Raw genomic sequence first — 23731 nt, forward strand, 5'->3', positions numbered from 1 at the left:
GTAAGTGTTCAGAAAAATGTACTTGTAAAAATACTGTTATTGCACCATGTTCATTCATTTATGAGCTGCTGTAACGTGAATCAAATGGCTGAATTGCCACCTCAGCATGCATTCAAGTTATATAGAGTCTTGCTAATGACATAATAATTGTATTCAGCGGCCCTTGAGGACTGGAGTTGGAGACCCCTGAATTAAAGTTTCACAATGTTGTTGCAACCAGTGCAATTTGGGGTAACACCTATGTCTTTAACATTACTTCAGAGATGCCCTCATAGCAAGGCTTTCTAACTGCACGATGAGAGATAGCAGCCTTGGTGCACAGTTACGGTTTAGTTTCACATAGTGTAACACTATCTACTGCCAGATCTACTGCGATATAATACACACATCACACTAGATCTGAAAGTAAATAATGTTTTATGTTACACACAGATTTCAGGCTGCCACAAAAACTCTGTTTGTACTGAATTGTTAGTATATTACTCCCTACATTAACTAGCTGTGTCTTTTGGTTTCTGAATTATACATTTGGTCAATTAGACAGCAAGAGATTTGCATTAGATGCCAACAGATATGACATTTGTCATTGTTATTCATGGACTGTTCCTGTCCAAAGTCATCATTGCAGTTGAAAACAAATGTTGCTTTTCATTTAAAAAATAGGTCCTAGATTATGGAGGTGTGGAGAAGCACAGAATCCTAGATGTTTGAGTTGTGAAGTTTGTGCACTCTTTGATGATTAGTGGTGCCATGTCATCTGCTGGTGTTGGAGCTGCTTGGTCCATTGTGTTTTATCAAGTACATGGTCAACACAGACAAAAACAGAGTAGTATGAAATAAATAGATTCTTGAATTGTAAATTATACAAATATAGGCGTGTAGAGCTACAGAACAAAAGACAGACCTGGAAATTAATTAATGTTGTAACAATAATCATGGAAACACCTCTGGGCACATAACAAAACAAAATGATATGTTGTAGGTCTCCCTAAAACCATGATTTTGTTTTTGTCTGATTTCATACCAAGATAAACAAGAATCCTTGGAAAAATGAAAGCTCTTTTAAACACACAGTTTGTTAGCTTTGCAAATGAGCTGAGTTGCTATGATGAGCCAATAGAGCAGGAATAGGCAACTCCAGGCCTCGAGTGCCGGTGTCCTGCGGGTTTTAAATATCAACACACCTGAATCACATGATTAGTTCATTACCAGGCCTCTGGAGAACGTCAAGACATGTTGAGGAGGTAATTTAGCCATTTGAATCAGCTGTGTTGGATCAAGGACACATCTAAAACCTGCAGGACACTGACACTCGAGGCCTGGAGTTGCCTATCCCGATCTACAATATCAAATGCTGCGCTAAGACAAAACCAGTGTAATCACTGTCAGTCAGACTGTCAGTCTGTTTTCCAGATTGGTGTCACAGACCCAGAGGACCTGAAGAAGGTGCTGACTGCTGTGCAACAGATGCACCTGGACAAAGGAACAGCCTCAATCCTGAGTGAAATCTCAGCCCTTACCTGACTGTCATTCACTGCATCTTTCACAGTTAGAAACTTGAAGCCCAAGATGCTGCAAAACACATTACAGAACCAAATCATTTTCACAAAGTCTGCTGTTGATCTTAGTAAATGGAAGAAGATGCATCCTTCCCTTGTTCAGAGATTTACAGATGTCGGTTTAGGGAAAGAAAAAAAAAAAAAAGGGTTATGCACTATTTTACAGATGTTTTTCTGCAGGAAGGCTGAAAAACATCTATCATCAAAACAATGCTTTTTTAGTAATATCCTTTAGTGAAATATTAATTCTTTCTTTAAACTCAATTTCGACATTATTTCATATTAAATATTAAAGTTAAGTGGCAAAGATGGTGAAATACTGATCAGTGGACCGGGGATTTAATTCTGGCATGTTGATCCATTCATACTGTTGCATCTGACTGTAAGTAACTGAAGAGGAAAGCACAAGACTGGTAACATTGTGAATATTAATTTAAATAATCCTGATTCATTATAACATTCACATATTAATGTTACACACTAAAAAGGCCCCATTAATGCCTACGCCTAATGAGGGAAGTAAAAGAAAGAAACATGAATGTTGCTCTGTGTGCGCATGCTGCTGAGAAAAGACAGGGAAAGCCTAAAACATTGAACCTGCTCTGCTCATTGTAAAAAGGAAAACAAGATGCATTTTTATTCAGTTCAGTTTCATCAAACTCCTGGTATTATTGCAGAGTTTGAATACATGGGGCTTGACACCAAAAGCTCAGAGCATCAGAACAAAGCCAGTTTTGGCACTGGCCTCACAGCTTTGAGCAATCCGGCAGATATCCAAATTTATGGTATCGGACATAAAAAAATGGTATCGTGCCATCTCTAATTAAGACACGCCTTTTTCCCCCCTCTCGTCACATAAAACATACACATCTTTTTCAGTTTTATCATTATTATTTAAATTTTTTTTACATTATAAAATTATTGCACAGGTCTCCCCCCTTGGGACCATAAGCGGCTATCCAGAGGTTGAAGGTGCTGCACGCTAAACCTCTGGGAAACCAGGCAATTCACTCAACTTAATATAGACCTTAATAATTTTTCAAAAACACAGCCAGACAACAGCAAATTTTCTAATTATTTAAAGTAACTAAGAGGCGGTAGCATCCAAAATTTCACACACAAATTTTCAAGGTATCATATCAACACAGCTTGAGGAGCATTTCAGTTGTGCTACAGTGCTTAAAAGCCCGCTCTGTTGTGCGTTGTTTTTTCACCTACACTTCAAGGCTTTGGACCAACAAACTACCAACACCACACTGACTGGGTTCAATTCAACAAAATGTGTAAAAAAGTTTCTAGTCTCTTGCCCACCCTTTACACTCTATGTTTGTTTGTCTGTCTGTCTGATACCCGTCTGTACATGTACATGCCATAACAGGACATTCCAAACAAAACACACAAATATACACACACTGTATGGAGCACAGTGGTGCATAATGCTACCACATGGCAGCTAAACATACGAGAACCATCAAAGGAAATGTGATCCAGCACCTCGTTTTTTTCCTCCCCTGTTCTAGAAAAGTATGAAGTGTTTTTATTTGGCCTACATCAAAACGGGTGTGACTGTGCGTACTGTGTTGAAAATCCCATAAATATTTTGACCTAAAACACATCTGCACCCTCCCTCACCTGTCCACCATGTTGGGGTCAGCATTTCTGGACAGCAGAAGCTCCACGCAACGTGCAATTTTGTCCTCACTGGCAGATGCCGTGCAGCTGGCCATGAGCACCGTCCAGTGATCTGTGGAAAAGAACAACAACAATTTTAAGAGTCACTTCTATTTTAATAAACATTTAGTTTAGCTCGGACTATTAAAAAAATACCTTAAAACCATATCAAGCTGGCACCAATTATACACATATAAAGATTGCCACTGACAATGGAGACAACATTTTTTGCTTATTTTGTGTCCTGCTCTTGAATAGAGAAGATGCAGACAGACTGCAGCTGACAAAATCCACCTGTGTGTGAAACTCATAGCAGGCACATTGCTGTCTGGTGTCGATGCAGCTGCTTGGACGTGCAACCAAAAAACACATCCTTGTTTGAGTCTAGTAAAGCTTTAGAGGAAGCATTAAGAACTATACTATATGGGTTTGAAAGCTGATTCACGTTTGGCTGATGCTCGTAATACCATGAAAAGATATCAAAGAAACAAATCAGTTTCAGAATAGTCCAATTTTAGAGACCTCAAATACTACGTTATTGCATTGACAAAATCATTTTCAAGTGATTATTACATGGCCAGTTGCCCAGGTACATTAATGGCTACATTAATAGCGGATGTCTACTACTACTAGGTTTTTAAATGTCTGAATGAATGTCACTATCTGCCCTTGATTTACTTTTGCCCTCACTCTTATTTTAAAAGACCAATTGCCACTATCCAGCATGTTTGCTTGGTCATGTTCCTCTTGTGGCCGTCTATGATAACATTCAGCTGCTCCTTCAGTTAGTCCCTCCACTGTCTCGAGAACATAGTACTGCTGCAAGGTGAAGGGCCACTCTAACCAGAACCTGCAACATGTGGATGCAGAGATCACCAAGCCTAGACTTAACAAGAACTACTGTCACCAGCTGCTGTTCGTGACGGTTCCTCCTGTGTTCCCCTCTTTCCGTTTCTCACTTTATGTGTGATTTTGAACCTGTTCACTCTTTTAGATTTCTTCCTGTTATATTTTGAAGATAACTTCCCTCCTTTCCCGCCGTTCTTCTTCCCACTCCTGTTAACTTCTGATTAAGTTCATCTGTTCCTTACATCCTTTAAATCTGTGTCTATTCCTTCAATCTCTGTCAGGTCATCTTATTTGTGTATTTGATATGCTTTTTTCCCCTTGCCACCACTGAGCAATGCTTTGGGTATTTTCACATGGATAAATAAAAAACCCTAATTGAGTCCCTTTTCAGTCAGTGTTCTCTCAACTACTGCCAACATTTTTGCTGTAATGAAAACTGCAATACTTGAATTTAAAAGTACCCTACCTGTTTACTGAATGGTTTCTTCTGGCCAGTAGCAGTGAAGCTCATGTTTTTGCACAGGACAAGTGTTCCTTCTAACTCATGTTTGTTTCTGAAGAATTGTGTAGTTAAATCACTGTATTTACCTCATGGAAAAAAAATGGTATGCTATGCTTCTAATTTATAATTACATTACTTGATTGATGATTTGCAGTGATATAGAAAAGGATAAAATATCTGAACCTGGATGGAGCAATGGAGACTGATAGCAGTTTATCTGGCATCAGGAAGTGTGGCTGCTTTTATGGACTCTTTGACTTAGAGGATTTGTCTCCTTATCTTAAACTGATAAAAGTATTCTGAGACCTGTGGCAATGCTCTCAATTCCTGGTTTGTTCCGGTAATGAGTGACTCTCTAACTTGTGTGCTTCTAAATGCGTTTAGATGTTTCCCTGTATGTGTGTTTGTGCGCACAAATACCTAGGTCTCTACATCTGTATATGGGTTTCTGTGTCTTTGTGGCTGTGCATGTTTGGCTCCATATCTGTGTGTGTTTATATTATGTTCGTGTGGGTGTAAACCAGACTGCCTGGTTTGCGTCTACAGAGGCCTGGAGTAAATAAATCTGAGGCCTGAGAATAAGTGAGAGGGCATGACAGCAGCATGGTGAGCTTTATCAATCACTAATGCATTCCTCTGCTCAGCATCACTGCTTGGACAAATGCTATCAGGATCTGACCACACGTCAGCCCTCATCTACTCCATTTAATTGTTTCCTTCACCTGCCTGAAGCAGTGATTGCCAAGAAAACTGTGTGAAATCAGTCACACACACACAGTCCAACTCAGCATTCTGGACTGAGAATTAATTGATATCAGATATCAACACACTGACGAGTGCCGTTGGTCTTGGGTCTGGGGACTTTTAGCAGACAAATGAGGGTTTTTTTGGTGGACACTCTGGGAAATTAAGAATGGAGTGATTTTAAATATTTTATAGTCAAACTGACAGGGATGGAGAGAAAAAAAAGTTGCTGGTTTTATCTTAATCTGAGTAATTTTTAATTTTGGTATTTGTAAACTGAAAGCCAATCAGTTTTCATGGCTATTGTGTCTGCTGGTATTTGTGAGTGCTGATCAGAATAAGAAAATTCTGGAGTGGAATTTTTAAGGTTTGGGCAAAATGTACTGTACGTAAAATCACACCAGATAAACCAAGTGTGCTTGGTTCTATGCTTAATATTTCTGGCTAGTGATAATGCCTTTAGGTGAGTAACATAATTTATTTACAAGAAAACAGACATGAGAGATCTGATGCATTTATATTGTGGATGATTCGACTTAAGGCCCAAGCAAAGAAAGCAGGGAACTATTTAGGAATGATGACTACATCCATCTTTTCCTTTAAAGACGATGGTTCAAACTGTGGGGAGAGTTTAATCTATTCCAAAATCTTTCATCAATACAAGCAAACTTCCCAGAATCAGATCATAGTCAGTGCTAAGCTGCAGCTTTGATTCTAAAAACAGTCCAATTTTTAGAGGTCAAAGGTCCCAATTACTGTAGCTTCGTTCCTTTATCATAAAGTTACATTCCATGTGATTCACTAGGGAAAAAAACTAGAAAAAACATTTTTACCAAAAACTAAACACAGATTCATTACTATCTGATTAAAGTAGCCTCAACTTTCATATCTCCACTGAAAACCATACATATATACACTACAACACGGCACTCTTTGAACTCTTTAACAAAATGTGTTTGTGGTGTGTGCTCCAGCTACAGAACTGCAAGAGGATACGTGGTTTTATGAGTGTAAAACTGTAAACCTTTTAACATGGAGGCGTTCTGCTTCCTTGGTTGTTTCACCCAGACTGATCTCGAGCCAACAGATGCCTTCAATTTTTCTTGCTTTGGGATGAGGGTTCAGCTAAAAAGAACTCAAAGGATCAGCAGTGTGTTTCTGCAAGAGTTCCTCACTGGCGTCACAGCCGTTAAATAATGTCAGATGAAGCATAGCGGTGCATAGGTCTGATTGGTTTCCTGATCTTTGGCTTCAGCAGGTGAGGAAATTGATAAAACGTGCCATGGGGGAAAAATAGGTCGACACCAACACAACAGAGACTATTGGGGGGAATTAGGCCAGGGTGTTTAATATTCAAGTCTGCAAGGGAAAATGAAGGACTATTGTCTAATCACACCATCTGCCCTTCCTGAAAAGCAGTGGGTAAAAGATTGCACAGGGGTCAGTGGGCCCTACGGGTGTTAATGTTAATGTTGACCATCAGTAAAAAGTAGTCTGCCTAAACTGTTTGTTTTTTTTAATCTATGTAATTGTAAGACTCTTAAAAGATTAACACTCAAAAAAAACTACTACATATTATAAAATAAAAGGCTGTTATCATGAGTTTAAGTTTTCAATTTCCTTTAGTATAGCTATGAAAGTGCTGAACCAGACGCATTTAATGAGATCTCACCACTTTTATGATGATATAGGTACATTTCGCAGAACTTTGACACAGAGTGGCTCTTTGCATGGATAGAAATGCAGAAATGTCAGTTATACTTGACTGTTAACACTGGTTAGCAACATATACACATATGTATATATATGCATATATTGGTGATTTGCATATCTTGTAACTGCTTTGATCCTTTGACTTCTCAAACCGATTAAAAAAAATATTTTTAATTTAAAAAGAAAAAGAGGTAGGATTACAGCTGTATTTAAAAATTTGCTTCATCGAACAACAACCTCCACTGACTCCTCTCTCACTGCTATGTCCACTATAGCTCAGGGAGAAGTTGCTGTCCCAAATGGAGCAGTTTAAGTATCTTGGTGTCTGGTTCACAACTGAGGGGAGAGTGGAGCAGGACACCAACAGACAGGTACTGCATCTGCATCACCTGTCTGTTGTGGTAAACCCAAGCATGAAAGCAAAGCTGTTGATTTAACAGTCGATCTATGTCATTATCCTCACCTGTAGTCACAGGCTTTGGGTAGTTGGCAAAGGAATAATAGTGAGATTATAAGCAACAGAAATGAGTTCCCTCTGAAAATTGGCTGGGGTCACCCTAAAAAACAAAAATGGGACCTTTGTCACTTGGGAGGAGCTCAAAGGTAGAACTGCTACTCCCAAGTGTCGAAAGAAGCCATTTGAGGTGGTTTGGACATTTGACCATGGCAGGCCCAGGACATGGTGGAGAGATTACATCTCTCGAATCGTTTGAGAATGCCTTGGTTTCCTACCAGAAAAGCTGGAGAAGGTGGCAGCGGAAAGAGACGCCTGGGCATCTCTACTTAGATTGGTACCCATCCAACCCAGACCCATAAATAACCCATGATTGTAGGTTATTTATCACTAAGAATACCCATTCCTTAAAAAAAAAGTCCATTTCAATTTGATCTGGTGACAAATTTAAATGACTCTCGCATCTCTATTTGCAGACAATGAGACAGTTAACACTAGTGCACACTAATGTTTTACCAAGTGTCTATGTTATGCAGTTTAAAGAGCTATGCGAGCCATCACATCAGAAATAAACAGTAACACAGAGCACTGAGGAATAAAATAAATATGTTAATATAGTCATTTCACAGCTCTGTGTGCTTGTCATGATCAAATGCCCAAATCAACAATTTTCTGCAACTTTACTGTTTAAACATATTTGCAACCACAGTATTGCATTCTATTGTTTTATTTTCGTAACATTTTATACATCTTCATCTCCTGTTCTTTTGATTATGTTTCTGATCCGATTAGGTGTCTCTTAAACTGAATTTAGATTGTGCGCAGAAGAAGAGTCAAATGACATGTGAAAAGCCCTTTTTAAGTGGGCGTGCACAGAAGCTGAAACAGAGAGCCTACATTAACAAAGACAGTTGATAACCACCACTGTTGTACCAATTCTCTCTGACCGTGGTTTTAGGTTTTGTAATAAAGCACAGTGGTTCTCAAACTGTGGTACACGTACCACTAGTGGTACTTGGGCTCTCTCTGGTGGTACGCGGGAAATGTCCAATGTTTTTTAAGATTCAATAATATACTATTGTGGAGGTATGCAAAGATGACACGAGAGTTCCCCGGGCTCTTCTAGGAGCCAGACTCAACCAGAAAACATCTCCCCTAGCGCGAGTCCTCCATGAAGAGCAGCCTTTCCTTATCGCCAGCGGTCGCAGCCGCTACAGAGCACCGGTGAGCTTGTTTCTCTGGGCCTTAAAACTGCAAAGGCAGCAAGGCACTGTCATGCTGATGGTAAAAACACAGCCCTTTTACGCAATGCCACAGTGCCGCAATCCCAGCCACCATCGGTGAGTCTGAGGCTCCTGGTAGCCAGGAGAATGCGATCCACTTCTTCTGCGAGTGAGCGGTAATCCTTTGTGGCCAGCAGCGGGGAGTTGGCGAGGCCAGCTCGCACCGGCATCTGTCAGAGGAAGATGTGAGTGAAGAGTGTGGAATCCGCTGTCATCCGTTCCTAGCAAGGACAACATGCTCTACATGCACTCGAGAGCAGTACCATCACCCAGGCCAGAGAGAGAGAGGAGTTTCTCGGCCCGCTCTGCATCGGAGAGGGAGTGGCACTGCAGCAGCAGCACCTTGAGAGCGGTTTATTTCCCCTGGGTGGGAGGATCCTGGAAGAGGGTCATCACGGGGTGGGTGGACAGTGGATCCAGCGAGACCACCACATAAACTTATTTGCACGGTATTTAATGGGGTCGACTGAAATGCCAATGGCGTTTGTGGAGAGCAAACTGAGCTTCGGTGTGCATGAATCACGAAGGAGGGTCGTGAAGCCAAAAATCCGGCAGCTTAACCGCCACAGCAAAAATTCAAACGTACAGTTCTGCTATCACTTCCGACATAAATGAAGACAGAAAACTAAACAGCAATGGCGTTTGTAGGGTTACTGAAGTTTGGCTAGCTGGTATATAATAATGTGCTGCGTGGTGGCTAGCTACACAGCTATGGTTAGCATAATATAAACACAGTGAAGCTGGAGGATGAACGCTAACTTTTTTCCACTTAATAAACGTTAACATGAGGGTTCCCGAAGGTTAGGGACAAACGCAATCGCATGGCAGGATGGTGTAAACGGACCAGGAAAACAACTGCAATATAAGGTTAGTCATTAATATACTGCTGCATGGGCTGGGCTGTAGTTACATCGTAAGGTTTTAAAAACTGAGCTTTAAAATGAATAGTGATGATAAAAACCGAGAGAGGCCGACAGTGATCACTGCCTTTTTTAGGGGCTTGTTCAGATTATATAGAACAAGATACAAAGCATTAAAACATGTTAAAAACACAACAGCCTTAATAAACGCAGAGTAGTTTGGACCTGGAAAAAGGTTTCATCAGGTCATCACTTAAAGATCGGATATCTTTTGCATTTACAATAATTGATTACACAGCGGTGGAGAGTAGATTTTATCAAAGTAGATGTCTTTCTGAAAGCGCTGTAACTAAGTTTAAGAATATAATCCACCCACTGTTATCATCTTCAATGCCCTGTACCAACACAGAGCAGAGCAGCTATCTGAACGCTACCCCAACAGAGGTTGATTATCTTGTTAATAATTTCACCTCCTCACTACGTACGACTCTGGATACTGTAGCTCCAGTGAAAACTAAGGTCTCTAATCAGAAGTACCTGACTCCGTGGTATAATTCTCAAACACGTACCCTAAAGCAGATGACTCGTAATCTGGAGAGGAAATGGCGTGTCACAAATTTAGAGGATCATCATTTAGCCTGGAGAAATAGTTTGCTGCTTTATAAGAAAGCCCTCCGCAAAGCCAGAACATCTTACTATTCATCACTGATTGAAGAAAATAAGAACAACCCCAGGTTTCTCTTCAGCACTGTAGCCAGGCTGACAAAGAGTCAGAGCTCTGTTGAGCCAACCATCCCTTTAACGTTAACTAGTAATGACTTCATGAACTTCTTCACAAATAAAATTTTTATCATTAGAGAAAAATTACCAGTAATCATCCCACAGATGTAATATTATCTACAGCTACTCTTAGTACCATTGATGTTAAGTTAGACTCTTTTTCTCCAATTGATCTTTCTGAGTTAACTTCAATAATTACTTCCTCCAAACCATCAACGTGTCTTTTAGACCCCATTCCTACAAAACTGCTCAAAGAAGTCCTGCCATTGATTAATTCTTCGATCTTAAATATGATCAACCTATCTCTAATGGTCGGCTATGTACCACAGGCCTTCAAGCTGGCTGTGGTTAAACCTTTACTCAAAAAGCCATCTCTAGACCCAGCAGTCTTAGCTAATTATAGGCCAATCTCCAACCTTCCTTTCATATCAAAAATCCTTGAAAGAGTAGTTGTCAAACAGCTAACAGATCATCTGCAGAGGAATGGTTTATTTGAAGAGTTTCAGTCAGGTTTCAGAGCTCATCACAGCACAGAAACAGCTTTAGTGAAGGTTACAAATGATCTTCTTATGGCCTCTGACAGTGGACTCATCTCTGTGCTTGTCCTGCTAGACCTCAGTGCAGCGTTCGATACTGTCGACCATAATATCCTATTAGAGCGATTAGAACATGCTGTAGGTATTACAGGTACTGCGCTGCAGTGGTTTGTATCATATCTATCTAATAGACTCCAATTTGTGCATGTAAATGGAGAGTCCTCTTCACACACTGAGGTTAATTATGGAGTTCCACAGGGTTCAGTGCTAGGACCAATTCTGTTTACATTATACATGCTTCCCTTAGGCAGCATCATTAGAAGACATAGCATACATTTTCACTGCTATGCAGATGACACCCAGCTCTATCTGTCCATGAAGCCAGATAACACACACCAATTAGTTAAACTGCAGGAATGTCTTAAAGACATAAAGACCTGGATGGCCGCTAACTTTCTGCTTCTTAATTCAGATAAAACTGAGGTTATTGTACTCGGCCCTGAAAATCTTAGAAATATGGTATCTAACCAGATTCATACTCTGGATGGCATTACCTTGGCCTCCAGTAACGCTGTGAGGAACCTTGGAGTCATTTTTGACCAGGACATGTCCTTCAACGCACATATTAAACAAATATGTAAGACTGCTTTCTTCCATTTGCGCAACATCTCTAAAATTAGAAATATCCTGTCTCAGAGTGACGCTGAAAAACTAGTTCATGCATTTATTACTTCCAGGCTGGACTACTGTAATTCATTATTATCAGGATGTCCAAAAAACTCACTGAAAAGCCTTCAGCTAATCCAAAATGCTGCAGCAAGAGTACTGACAGGGACTAGAAGGAGAGAGCATATTTCTCCTGTTTTGGCTTCCCTTCATTGGCTTCCTGTTAAATCCAGAATTGAATTCAAAATCCTGCTCCTCACATACAAGGTCTTAAATAATCAGGCCCCATCTTATCTTAATGACCTTGTAGTACCATATCACCCTATTAGAGCACTTCGCTCTCTCTCTGCAGGCCTACTTGTTGTTCCTAGAGTATTTAAAAGTAGAATGGGAGGCAGAGCCTTCAGTTTTCAGGCCCCTCTTCTGTGGAACCAGCTTCCAGTTTGGATTCGGGAGACAGAAACTATCTCTACTTTTAAGATTAGGCTTAAAACTTTCCTTTTTGCTAAAGCATATAGTTAGGGCTGGACCAGGTGACCCTGAATCCTCCCTTAGTTATGCTGCAATAGACGTAGGCTGCCGGGGGATTCCCATGATGCATTGAGTTTTTCCTTTCCAGTCACCTTTCTCACTCACTATGTATTAATAGACCTCTCTGCATTGAATCATATCTGTTATTAACCTCTGTCTCTCTTCCACAGCATGTCTTTTATCCTGTCTTCCTTCTCTCACCCCAACCGGTCGCAGCAGATGGCCGCCCCTCCCTGAGCCTGGTTCTGCCGGAGGTTTCTTCCTGTTAAAAGGGAGTTTTTCCTTCCCACTGTCGCCAAAGTGCTTGCTTATAGGGGGTCATATGATTGTTGGGTTTTTCTCTGTATCTATGAAGCGCCTTGAGGCGACTTTTGTTGTGATTTGGCGCTATATAAATAAAATTGAATTGAATTGAACTGAATTGAATATCTCACCTGCTGTGAATCTTTTAATGCAGTACAGTTGTTATTATTATCACTTGTCGCATCCTGTTTATGACAGTTAAAATAAATAACATTCACATAAGAAATAAAATTGTCTCGTGTAAACTGTATGTGGCGTTAAATAGGTCTATACTTCTGTACTTCAATGTTGGTCATAACGTGGTACTTCACGAGCCATATTTTTTTATGAGGTGGTACTCACTGCGAAAAGTTTGAGAACCACTGATATAGCAAATACAAAGAAATTCTGGCTATGTTGAACAAATTGTTTTGACCTTTGCTGAAATTGGCACTGGCCCCTCTATCCAGAAGCAGTTTGGCCAGGTCATAGTTGGCCACGCTGACAGCACACATAAGTGGAGTCCATTCAAATCCAAGCCTGGTCTCCCCATCCACACCTGTCCACAAAAAGCCACAGCAAGCAAGACAATCAAAATAAATTATTTTATATGGATTAATAGCAACGTTAAACAAAAAATCATATATAATTGAAGAATTGTTAGAGCATTAATGCATCATTTAGAGACAACTATAATGTGTGATAAAAAAAAATGAAGCAAGTGCTTGCCATTGTCCAACAGCTGTTTAACAGTGTCTGTGTCTCCGTTACTGATAGCTTTTTTCAAAGCTGACACACTATCTTCTCCTTGTTGTTGAACAGCATCCAGCTCCTGTAAAAATATGGAACAACCATAATCAATAAAAACTGATTCCTTCATATAAAAAAAAAAAAAAAAAAAAAAAGAGTTTGTGGCCTTGCACCAAAGGAAAATCAAAAAGAATATAGTAATGTGTATGTGTGTATATTGTTTTTTTCCTTCCTTCATGTTGGGTTAAATTCAAGTCAAATATTACAGGAACACTTTTTTTAAAGTTAGGTTACAAAGTCTCTTCTGACTCATCAGGATTATCGTAATGCATAATCAATTCAGATGACCCGTTTTAAGCAATGAAAAATCTCAATTTATGTTAACGGCATTGTGTACATGTAAAAAAGTCATTATTAATAACAGTCCTTGCTTTACTCAATGTGTTTAGCTACTGTATTTATCTATTATAGAGAACTACTAGATATAAAGCTGTGACGCTCAATATTTCATTTTGACTTATTTAACTTTCATTTTTGTAACCTTATTTAGCCATTTTTGTATATTCTGCTTTCTTGGGCTACTCTATTTCAGCCATTTGTCTTCTAGAGATGGTACTTTTTTCAGCAACTGTAAGTGTATGTGAAAAGGCTCTGTAACACCTGTCACGTATGTCTGTGGGTGTCCTGTTGACTGCTGACACACGGCGTGTGTGAACCTCAAGTTTTATTATTTTTTAGCAAATGTAGCGATTTTTATATGGCTCAAAATGGTAAGTGCATCCATTTCCTGCTATTTTTTAATCCATTTGACTAAAAACACTTACCCCTGTGTAACTTAAACCAGCTGGTAATTAGCATTTATCCTATATTTATGCATGTAGGAACCCTGACCAAGTTACAGCCATGTTCATTTTTAAGCAGCCTCCGAACAGCAATTCAAGAACACCAAGGGTGAAAAAGAGCGGCAGTTGCACAAACTCCTGAAACTGAACTCTTAACAATAATTAAAGAAAACAGCAAATTGGTTTTCTTTGTATGTTAAATTAGCTTTCTACTACAGTAAATAAAATGAATAAAAAACAAGAAGAAAGAAAGAACATATGAGGTTCGTTAAGTTAGCTCATGTTAGACACAGAGGTTGCAGCTGTTGCTAGTTAATGCTATCACTAGCAGCATAAAGGCAAATGAGAAAAGATGGAGGGCGCTGGTGTTGAGAACCTTAATGCAACCAGAGTTTTTATCCGAATAAGGCGAGATGTGCCACTCAGCTTCGCTGCCGTCGCTTTCTTCTCCAGCCGCAAAGGCATAATCCATGAAGTTCGCCATGACATAGCGCAATAGCTGCTAAGCATCGGTCCGAGTGGACTCTACAGGTCACACTGGAGAGACGTTTGAGGCTGTGCACCATGGCGACCCGGTGTTGGGCGGAGTTTAACACCAAGCCAATTTAAATACTCCTGTTATAGTTTAATAGGAAAATACAAATAACATAAATAGCAGTACAGTGTTTTCATAAAGTTACGCTGTACGCATAATTAAAATTGTGTCTTAAAACAGGAATTTTTGTTGTTGCTACAAGGCCTTGTTTTTGTCCTGTCTCCCGCCCTCATCCCTAACTGTTTGTGACAAATGGCTTTTCCTCCCTGAGCCTGCTTCTGTCTGAGGTTTCCTGTTAAAACGGAGTTTTTCCTTTCCTCTATCACCATGTGTTTGCGCATACAGGTCATCCCATTGTTGGGATTTTCTCTGTATTATTGTAGGGTCTTTACCTTACAATATAAAGAACCTCGAGGCAACTGTTATTGTCATTTGGTGCTGTATAAATAATTACAACTGAATTAAATTAAAACAGGTGTGAACCTCGGCTCTTTTATCTAATCTGCATGAAGGTAGAATTTATTGACAACAGCTGCAAGGGACAGTCATTGTCCAGAAGAGGTCACTCTTTCTTCTGGGCAAGTCAACACCGGTTGTAGCCAACTGCAAGCATCTAACAGTGCGTCTCTCTGTATTTTTCCTCAGGTCCCCTTACTATCTTTTATATTTTCTATCCCGCTCTGGCTTAAAAATCACACTGAAACAAGCTATAACTAAGCACCCTTTTTCTGATTTACTTACTTCTTTTCGTATTGAATTTTCAAATTGCTCTTCCCCGTGGTCTTCCTCACACCCTGGTTTGTTGTTTTCAGTTATATGATTATGGCTTATGGAAATCAATGCCAGCATCGTTTTCTGTACGGAGTTTTGGAGCAGTGTTTCTACTTGAAACATGAAACGAATCCTGGACTTTTGAACAATTCCTTGCTTCTTTGTTCTAAACACAAACTCCACTAATATTTTCTCCCCTTTAAACCAGATTACCTGTCAGCACAGGGCTATTTTAACAAGTGATCTAATACCACACGTTATCTCTGTTCCCTTCAGGAATGTCTAGGTTTTAACCCTCCCTAAAGTGAAACGGTGCTTAACCTTTTTTTTTTTTAAAGAAAAAAGTTTGAAATTCGTCGAAATATGCAGGAACTGTACCAGCTATTAAATAAAATGCCACAACTTGACTATCAGAGGCAGCTTAGTAGACCTGCAGCAGCAGGACTAACCTGACTGTAAAACCTGTTCATTCGGCGGTTTTTATTATGCTATTTATGCTTCAACAAGACGTTTAAATGTTAGGTTTTCACGTTAAAACCCTAACTGTGAAGTGGGTCTGATTCTACAGTGCTACGTTTGTTATTTCTACTCTTCTTTTCTCTCCAAATTACCTTTTAACTGAGTGTAATTGAAGTCAGGATAATTCACATTTTGTGAGTTCTGCACTCCGGTCACCTCCCACATCTTTTCTGATCAACTAACTTGTGCCTCTTGAGTTTGGTGCCACAATATTACCCTGAAGCCAGTCGGCGTGGAAATGACGTTTCAGTTGTTGGCGAGCCCATAAAGGATAGACTGTCCTCTCCCTGTCACAGAGTGAGAGGGAGATAAAAGAGAGAGAGTGAGTGAAAGGAAGGTAGTCGAAGCGGACTGTGACTTGCAGCAGAAAATAAAACTAGGAAAACGCACAAGAAGACATTGAGTTTTAGCAAGTGGAGGAATAAAAAAAACAAAAAACCTAGGGAAGCGCACAAAGTGACAGAAGAGGTACAGTTTTTTTGTTTTTTTCCACCCTTTTGGGGCACCAAGATGACTGCATAGCGACGATACATTCAGAGCAGACACGAAGTGGAGAGTAAAGCGGACGAGCATCCCCTCGGAGCCACGCGGGGGACACTCAGGTGCAGGGAACTCAAACTGGCGGCGCTCTTAGAATGCAGAAGTCACCAGTAGAAGATGCGAACTTCTTCTCCAAATTTTTCTTCTGGTAAGAAATGTTTGGTCTACAGCCTTGGCTCCAGGTGCAGGGCCAGGTGCACACGCAGCTTGTCTGTTGTAAAGTGAAATTAAAGTTATACGGTGTAAAGTAAATAAAGAAATGTCAAATGGGAAAACCAATATGTCATTCGATTCTTCAGAAGGCAATTGCTGCAGGGTTCTATTCAGTTGGTAAGTGAGACGCGTTTTTCTTCACACGTCTGCAGAAATCACGTGCGTAAAATACAGAGTTGTGCTCCGATGTAGTATGTTCTAGAAAGCGTTGGCAGTTGCACTTAAGCTACTGATGATTTAAAATTTGTGTAACGTGCTAGGAATTGTCATATTACACTTTTTTGCATGGATTAAATGGTTCTTTCTTTGTTAATATTGTAGCCTAATAAAGTGGCGCCGACGCCCCACTTACTCCAATTAGAGATCCCAAACAGAGAAATAATCCTAAAACCTACATGATGTATCTGGATGAGACAGCCTGTGATTCATTCACAGATACTAGCAAATATTTCTCTCAGTTCTCTGTCATTAGTCTGACTATGAAACCAAAGGCTTATCATCTAACCACGAAGAAACAATTATATTTCCATGTAATTTAAAAAGATTAATTACAAATGTGTGTGTGTGTGTGTGTGTGTGTGCAGGTGGGTAACACCACTGTTAAGGAAGGGCTTCAGAAAGAAGTTGGATCTGTCAGATGTGTACAAGGCTCCCTCCTTTGATCTGGCAGACAACCTCTCTGAGAGACTTGAAAGGTTTGTACATCCTGGCCGAGTAATTGTGTATTATTAGAACAATTAAACACTTTTTTTTTGTCTTTCCTTACAAGATTAGTAATAACAAAATTAATAATGATCTCCCCTTTAAACTCACTGAGTTGAAGCCTGTTTTTGGGGAACTGGTTGTAAGGTATTCTCTGAAATTAATAAAATCATTAACTGAACTTCATCCAGACTTTATTAAAACATGTAGAGAAAATGTCTAGGTATGTGCTGATTACCTACATTGATGTAGGTAGCATGCACAGTAACGAAATCCAGGTAAGTGGAACTTGTAGACATTCTGAAACCTAGAAATATGTGGCTTTGATGTTTTTCACGCATGTTCTTTACTCATGTTTACAGTAGCAGAGTATGAGTCCTTTCTTTTTTCACAATAAGGGCTGGCATTTAAACAAGACTTGACATAAAGCAAACCTGTGTGTGCCAACAAACAGCCAGACCAAAGATGATGGACAGACGTGACCCTCTTTTTTTGCATCTGTCTTGAACTCTCTCTCTGATTTATTTCTGTTTCTCTCTTTGTCTGTTTCTCTCTTTGTCTTACATTCATTTTGTTCAATAAAAAGTTGGATAATGATTACATTTCTTATACTAAATTAATTTAAATGTATCCTGTTAAGCCCAATGCTAGCAGCACAAGGGCTTTCTGAATTTTTCGTTTTTGTTATTTTGTTACTTTCTTCCTTTGATCCCTTTTTAATCTTTTCCCGTTCTTGCAGATATAAGCTGGTGGCACATCTTTGACAAGTCATTTCCCAAAAGTTAAATACTCTTATAGTTTTTTAAACTTTGCCTAACAACCACAGCAGTGTTCCACGTAGTCTTGCCTCTTTGTGGGGCTGTCGTCATGCTAAATGTGGCCAAAAGGCTGGTCAGTGTACACGGGTTTTATAAAGTCGACCTTTAGAAAGGGCCCAGTCCCACCAGGGTGATAAATGAGCAGTGGTGGGTGATTTTGCTTTCATTATTCTGATCAGGCAAACAGTGAGGACTTCTGGGAACGTGAACTTTACCTTCCATTAAAGCATGCTGTGTGCCGTCAGCCTCTTTTATCACCCCCAATTCAACTCAAGTCTTTGAGCTTTCTTGGCATGACAGTTATTATCTAGCAGGAGCTGGAATGAAGTCTGGTAAAGACAACACATACATGCACGCGAATCTGCATTTTTAATTACATTTTAATCATTTTAAATGTTGATATCATAAACATAGTGATGTTTTTATTTTAGATATATCTATGTTGCAGTAAATAAATAACATACTAGGTAAGAAGATTGCTATCAAAGCAAATCTAGAAACCCGTAATCTATAATGACTTGGCCTCTGCAGACAACAGACAATATTTTGAAGCTTTTATTGAAACCATCTGAACCAAGACTTTCTGTTTGGTATATATGTATACATTAGAAACAAGCTAGTAAAATTTTAGATTTTGATTTTAAGAATGCATTGTGGCAAATGAAGCTCTTCTTTTACACTCCATACGGAGCATTTATCTACATGAAACTAAAGCCTGCAGAACCTTGATTATTCAGTAGTACTCAGACTGCAAGCAGACAACAAACAGAAGCTAAGAAGCTTTCAGTTTCAAAATCTTGTCACGTCTATCTTATCCATATTGTCTGTACACAACAGTACAGTGGTCAGCACTTTTGATTCACTACTGTATCTGCGGAGTTTGCACATGCTCCCTGTGCCTGCAGGAATATTACAGGTTAATCCTGTGATAGACTGGTGATCTGTACAGGGTGTACGGTGAATTTCACCTTATGACAGCTGGGATATCCCCATCCCTTCCACCCCCACCCCCACAGTTTTCCTGTTTGTGGCCCAGAGTTGTATATCTCTGCTTGGCAGTCAATAGGTAACACATGGCCACCTAGACATTTTGCATGACTCACTGATATTGAAAATGCAAGGATCTCTCCCTGTACAAATTGAGACTAATTCAATATGAAAGGTAAATCTTCAATCCCCTTATGTTTTTTGTAATCACTTTCTTCCTCAATTGTCCCCCCCCTTTGTACTTCTACTTCTTTGCCCGTCTTTTCTCTTCTCAATTTCTTCCATCACTTACTGCTGCTGGTTGGTCACATCACCGCAGTTATAAATTTCCCCTCACAGAACAATGCAGCTACTCTCTAAAGCTGTACTTGCCTGCCAAGACAGTTGTGGGAAATTAATAGAGTTATAACAAAGTTACACTAAGTAATTCCTAACAATACTTGTAGAAATTCCTAGAAAACTAGACTCAAATTCCCAACATCTAAAAGGTACAAAATTCATTCACAAAAATTATATTCATAAATAAATGGCAACAGGTTTTTATTCTGTGAATTAATCACCAGCTGAAGTTGTGGAACAGACCATTAAACTCAGGAAAGCTGGTACACAGCCAAAGTAGTAGCAGACAGATAGAAGAGCCAGAGCCAAACCCTTCTGGCATTTGTCTGGTGTTGTGTGTTTCTCCCATTCTGCCTTCTTCACTGCATTTTAACTGTGTTACAATATAACTCTTTCCTCCCTGCAGAGAATGGGACAGGGAGGTGGTGTCAGCCACAGCCAAGAGAAAGCCAAAGCTGCTGAGAGCACTGGCCCGCTGCTTCTTTTGGCCTTTCGCCTGCTTTGGTGTCCTCCTCTACCTTGGGGTGAGTATTTCAGTCTGTCCTGCAGGAAGCACATCCAGCATCTCTAACTGGGAATTGTGATGCTCAGTCCTGCTTGCAGATTCAAACCCATCATTATTATAACTTGATCATGTTGGTTTTATCTTGTAGATAAAGCAGATTCAAATTTAGATTTTTTTTAAACACTTACTGCAGAAAGAAAATAAAGTTCTGGTCACATGATCTCTGGCTTCTAAAAGAATATTTGAAAGCACGGATTGGGAAGAGAGAGCTGAGCGTAAAAGCGAAGCTCTCAATTTACCAGTTGATCTACGTCCCTACCCTCACATATGGCCACGAGCTGTGGGTAGCGACCGAAAGAACGAGATCGCGGATACAAGTGGCGGAAGTGAGCTTCCTCCGAAGGGTGGCTGGCCTCTCCCTTAGAGATAGGGTGAGAAGTTTGGCCATCCGGGAGGGGCTCAGAGTAGAGCCGCTGCTCCTCCATATTGAAAGGAGCCAGTCGAGGTGGTTCAGGCAGCTGACAAGGATGCCTCCTGGGCACCTCCTGAGTGAGGTGTTCCGGGCATGTCCCACCAGGAGGAGGCCCCGGGGCAGACCCAGGACATGCTGGAGAGATTATATCTTTCGGCTGGCCTGGGAACGCCTTGGTGTTCCCCCGGATAAGCTGGAGGAAGTGGCTGGGGAGAGGGAGGTTTGGGCTTCTCTGCTTAGGCTGCTGCCCCCGCGACCCCGGATAAAGCGGAAGAAGAAGATGGATGGATGGATTGGGATGTAAAACCTTCACCTGTCTTTCTGAGTTTTTAAATATGATAAAGGCTGGAGATTAGAAGGTGTTATTAACCTGTCTTTTTAGCAAATGTACCCATTAACATGAACAAAATTAATTCTTTAAACTTTGACTTCAAAATTTCATGTTCAAATGCAAAAATAATTATTGTTACACTGTTCTACAGCTCAGTTGAACATCATTATGGTAGGACGAGGAGGGGGCAGCTACATTAGTTATGAAAGACATCAGATTATAATTAAGTAGCTGGAAAAAGAACCCCTAGTGCTCATTTGATTTTTGACTTCAGTTAACACTTTCCTGATAATTTTGTGGTCTCAATCACTAGTTTCAAGTGCTATTGAGTACCATATGAAATTCAGTTATAGCCGCACGTAGAGTCACAAAGGACGATAAAGCAAGAACTAACATTGCCATATGAGCACACATTGCCCCTTGGTCACATCCACCCATTGATTGTGCTTTCAAAGCACCAATATGGTGATGACTATAACGCTCAGCTAGAGTCTTTAAGTCAGGACATAGATAACCATTTCTCTATATGACCAAGTAGAGTTGTGTGTGAGAATGCAACCCAGTTAGACTGAACATTAAACAGTCTTTATCCATCCTGTTTAATTACACCCATGTGAAAATAGCAGGTAAATGTTCTTTAATGTAATTATTGTGTTACACCTACTGCATGCTCGACCTGGCTTGACTGCATGCCTAGCAGTAATTATGTAGCAATTCGTTAATCCTGTACCTGCATGTGTGTGTGGTACCTGTTAACTATGGTGTCCTGCTGGCACACCCCAATAAAGCTATTGTGCAATGACGCACAAACATCACAAGCATGTCACACCATGGTGTCACAAACCAGCTCACTGTCCCAGGCTTATGGGAAGCTCCAGACAGCAGCCATTGTGTAAGTTAGTGCAGTTGTTGCTGGTTGTCAAGATGGCAAGAATGCCTGGTGGATTTTGAGGAGACACTAGGTAAACAGAGAGGCTCCGAAAACACATTGAAGTGGAAGCCAGCATAGCTTTCTGGTCGTTTAAGGCTATTAGATTTTTGGCAGAAAAATGTTTATCTGGATATGCTTGGAATCTTGGCTAATGATCCTGGCTGATTCCAGATCCAGACGTGAATTTGTTATTATGTAACTGTATTTTCTTGGTGACATTTTATTTTATTTTTCGTGTTTGTTTGTTTTGTTTTTTTACTTTATGTCATGTTCTCAACATTAAAAATTATTAGAATATGCACTTGCCTAAAATACCCATATTTGAAATAGCAGTTGATACTGAAACTGATCAATTTTTCTTTGTATTTGCATTTATTTATTCCCACATTCATACCAGAAAAACAAAGAAGTCCTCATTATTAAAATGTACTTAGGTTTATATTGCTCATAAACTTACCATGCCTGTAACAGGGGTGATAAAATATACTTAACAATCTTCCAAGGGCACGAAGAAAGCTGATTCTCTAGGGATGAACTAACTACAACTACAAAACCATTGGTTATTCATTTTTATCATTTACTGTCCTCTCCAGCAGCTTTAGCAAGAATCATGAGCTGAATGCACTATTGTGCCAAATACATTTGCTTTGCCACGAGGAGGTGTTATTGTTTTCTCTTTATTGTCCCATGGTTTTTGTGCAGGAGGCTTCCAAGACAGTGCAACCTCAGATTTCAGGTCGCATCATTGCTTCCTTTGACCCGTTCCATGCTCCAGAGAGAAGTCAGGGACTCTACCTGTCCCTGGGCCTTTGCCTCCTCTTCACTGCCCGCTTCCTTCTGTTGCAGCCTGCCATCTTTGGCCTGCATCACCTTGGCATGCAGATCCGCATCGCACTTTTTAGCCTTATTTACAAGAAGGTAAGGGAAGAACATTATCTATGATTAGAAACTATTTTCCAACCTTTATAAACTTTTTAACTATTTCTAAACTGTATTTTTAACCTTGAACAATGATATTAAGATTTCAAAAATTTCAATGCATTTTTCATTTGCAACAAAACTAGAGTAAAACGTATAGTGTTTGTTCCTGAAGTGTTGTGTAGTGCAAGTGTAAATTCTTCCTTGCAGCCAGTAGCACTGAGCTGCTGATAACACCTGAATTGAATACTTGTTACTTTTAGTCACTGCTGTAACAATCTGCTATCAGAACAAAGCAACCCATCCGATAAGGCCTTTGCATTTCTTAGATTTTATGTTTTCCTAGTAATATTTTGAAGACCAGCTTCTCCAAATCAGCTAAACGCTTCCACCTTGTTTGTCATGTATGACTGAGCTTTCCCAGAGAGGCACTTACTTGACTATCCACAGGTTGCTGTGAGGGGCATGTCAGCCGGGTGTCAAAGCATGGCCGTGTGTCACAGACTTCCACTTTTTTCTCGCTTTCTCTTTTTGTGTTCCAGCTGACCTCTGACCTTTGACATTTTCAGACCCTGAAGCTGTCCAGCAGAGTCTTGGATAAGATCAGCACTGGTCAGCTTGTTAGTTTGATGTCTGCAAATCTCAACAAGCTGGATGAGGTGAGAAACCTTGGACCTTTTTTTCAAGGGCAAAAGCTGATTGTTTGTCAGAATTAGCCAGAAGTTGTACTTTGTTTTGAAATTCTATTATTATCATTATTATTGACTTTCTTATGAAATAATACACAGGGCTTTAGGTTGGAAAACAACAATATAAAAAAACCCACACATTTCAGAAAAATTTACCAGATCAGCTGGGTCACGGGTTTACAACAACTGCCTCCGATGCTGATAGCAAATAGGTTGCTAGTGGAAACTGTGCTACTATTGGCTGAAGAGAAAGGAGGAGGAATTAATGAAGCTGTGTTAGGAGACAGCAAAAGAGAAGGAAAGGTAGAAGTGTGGAGGTGAGAGTAGGGACACTAAACATGCACTGTAACTGGAAGGTATGCAGGAGACCAGGTGGAAGGGAAGCAAAGGCAGGAGGAATGGACGTGGATTCAAAATGTTCTGCTATGGTGTAGATAAG

The 23731-nt window shown here is 40.0% G+C and overlaps 2 protein-coding genes across 3 annotated transcripts in view; one reads left to right on the top strand and one right to left on the bottom strand.

Annotated features, from left to right (window-relative positions):
- Positions 1-14570, bottom strand: part of asz1 (ankyrin repeat, SAM and basic leucine zipper domain containing 1) — a 35213-nt gene extending 20643 nt beyond the window's left edge. For both annotated transcript variants that reach the window (XM_084934268.1, XM_084934267.1), the window contains exons 1-4: positions 14399-14570; positions 13160-13262; positions 12867-12989; positions 3192-3303 (exon numbers count right to left, since the gene is read on the bottom strand). In XM_084934268.1, the coding sequence (XP_084790394.1) occupies positions 3192-3303; positions 12867-12989; positions 13160-13262; positions 14399-14506 (446 nt within the window). In that variant the 5' untranslated portion in view covers positions 14507-14570. The remainder of the gene's footprint in view (positions 1-3191; positions 3304-12866; positions 12990-13159; positions 13263-14398) is intronic.
- Positions 14571-16106: 1536 nt separating this feature from the next.
- cftr (CF transmembrane conductance regulator) overlaps positions 16107-23731 on the top strand; it is a 44365-nt gene continuing 36740 nt past the window's right edge. Inside the window, exons 1-5 of the mRNA XM_084934269.1 lie at positions 16107-16535; positions 17185-17295; positions 19853-19970; positions 22388-22603; positions 23173-23262. Of these exons, the coding sequence (XP_084790395.1) occupies positions 16483-16535; positions 17185-17295; positions 19853-19970; positions 22388-22603; positions 23173-23262 (588 nt within the window). The 5' untranslated portion in view covers positions 16107-16482. The remainder of the gene's footprint in view (positions 16536-17184; positions 17296-19852; positions 19971-22387; positions 22604-23172; positions 23263-23731) is intronic.

This window comes from Perissodus microlepis, chromosome 7, assembly GCF_051167445.1.
Source record: "Perissodus microlepis isolate ML-2025 ecotype Zambia chromosome 7, ASM5116744v1, whole genome shotgun sequence".
In the NCBI taxonomy this organism is placed as follows: domain Eukaryota; kingdom Metazoa; phylum Chordata; class Actinopteri; order Cichliformes; family Cichlidae; genus Perissodus; species Perissodus microlepis.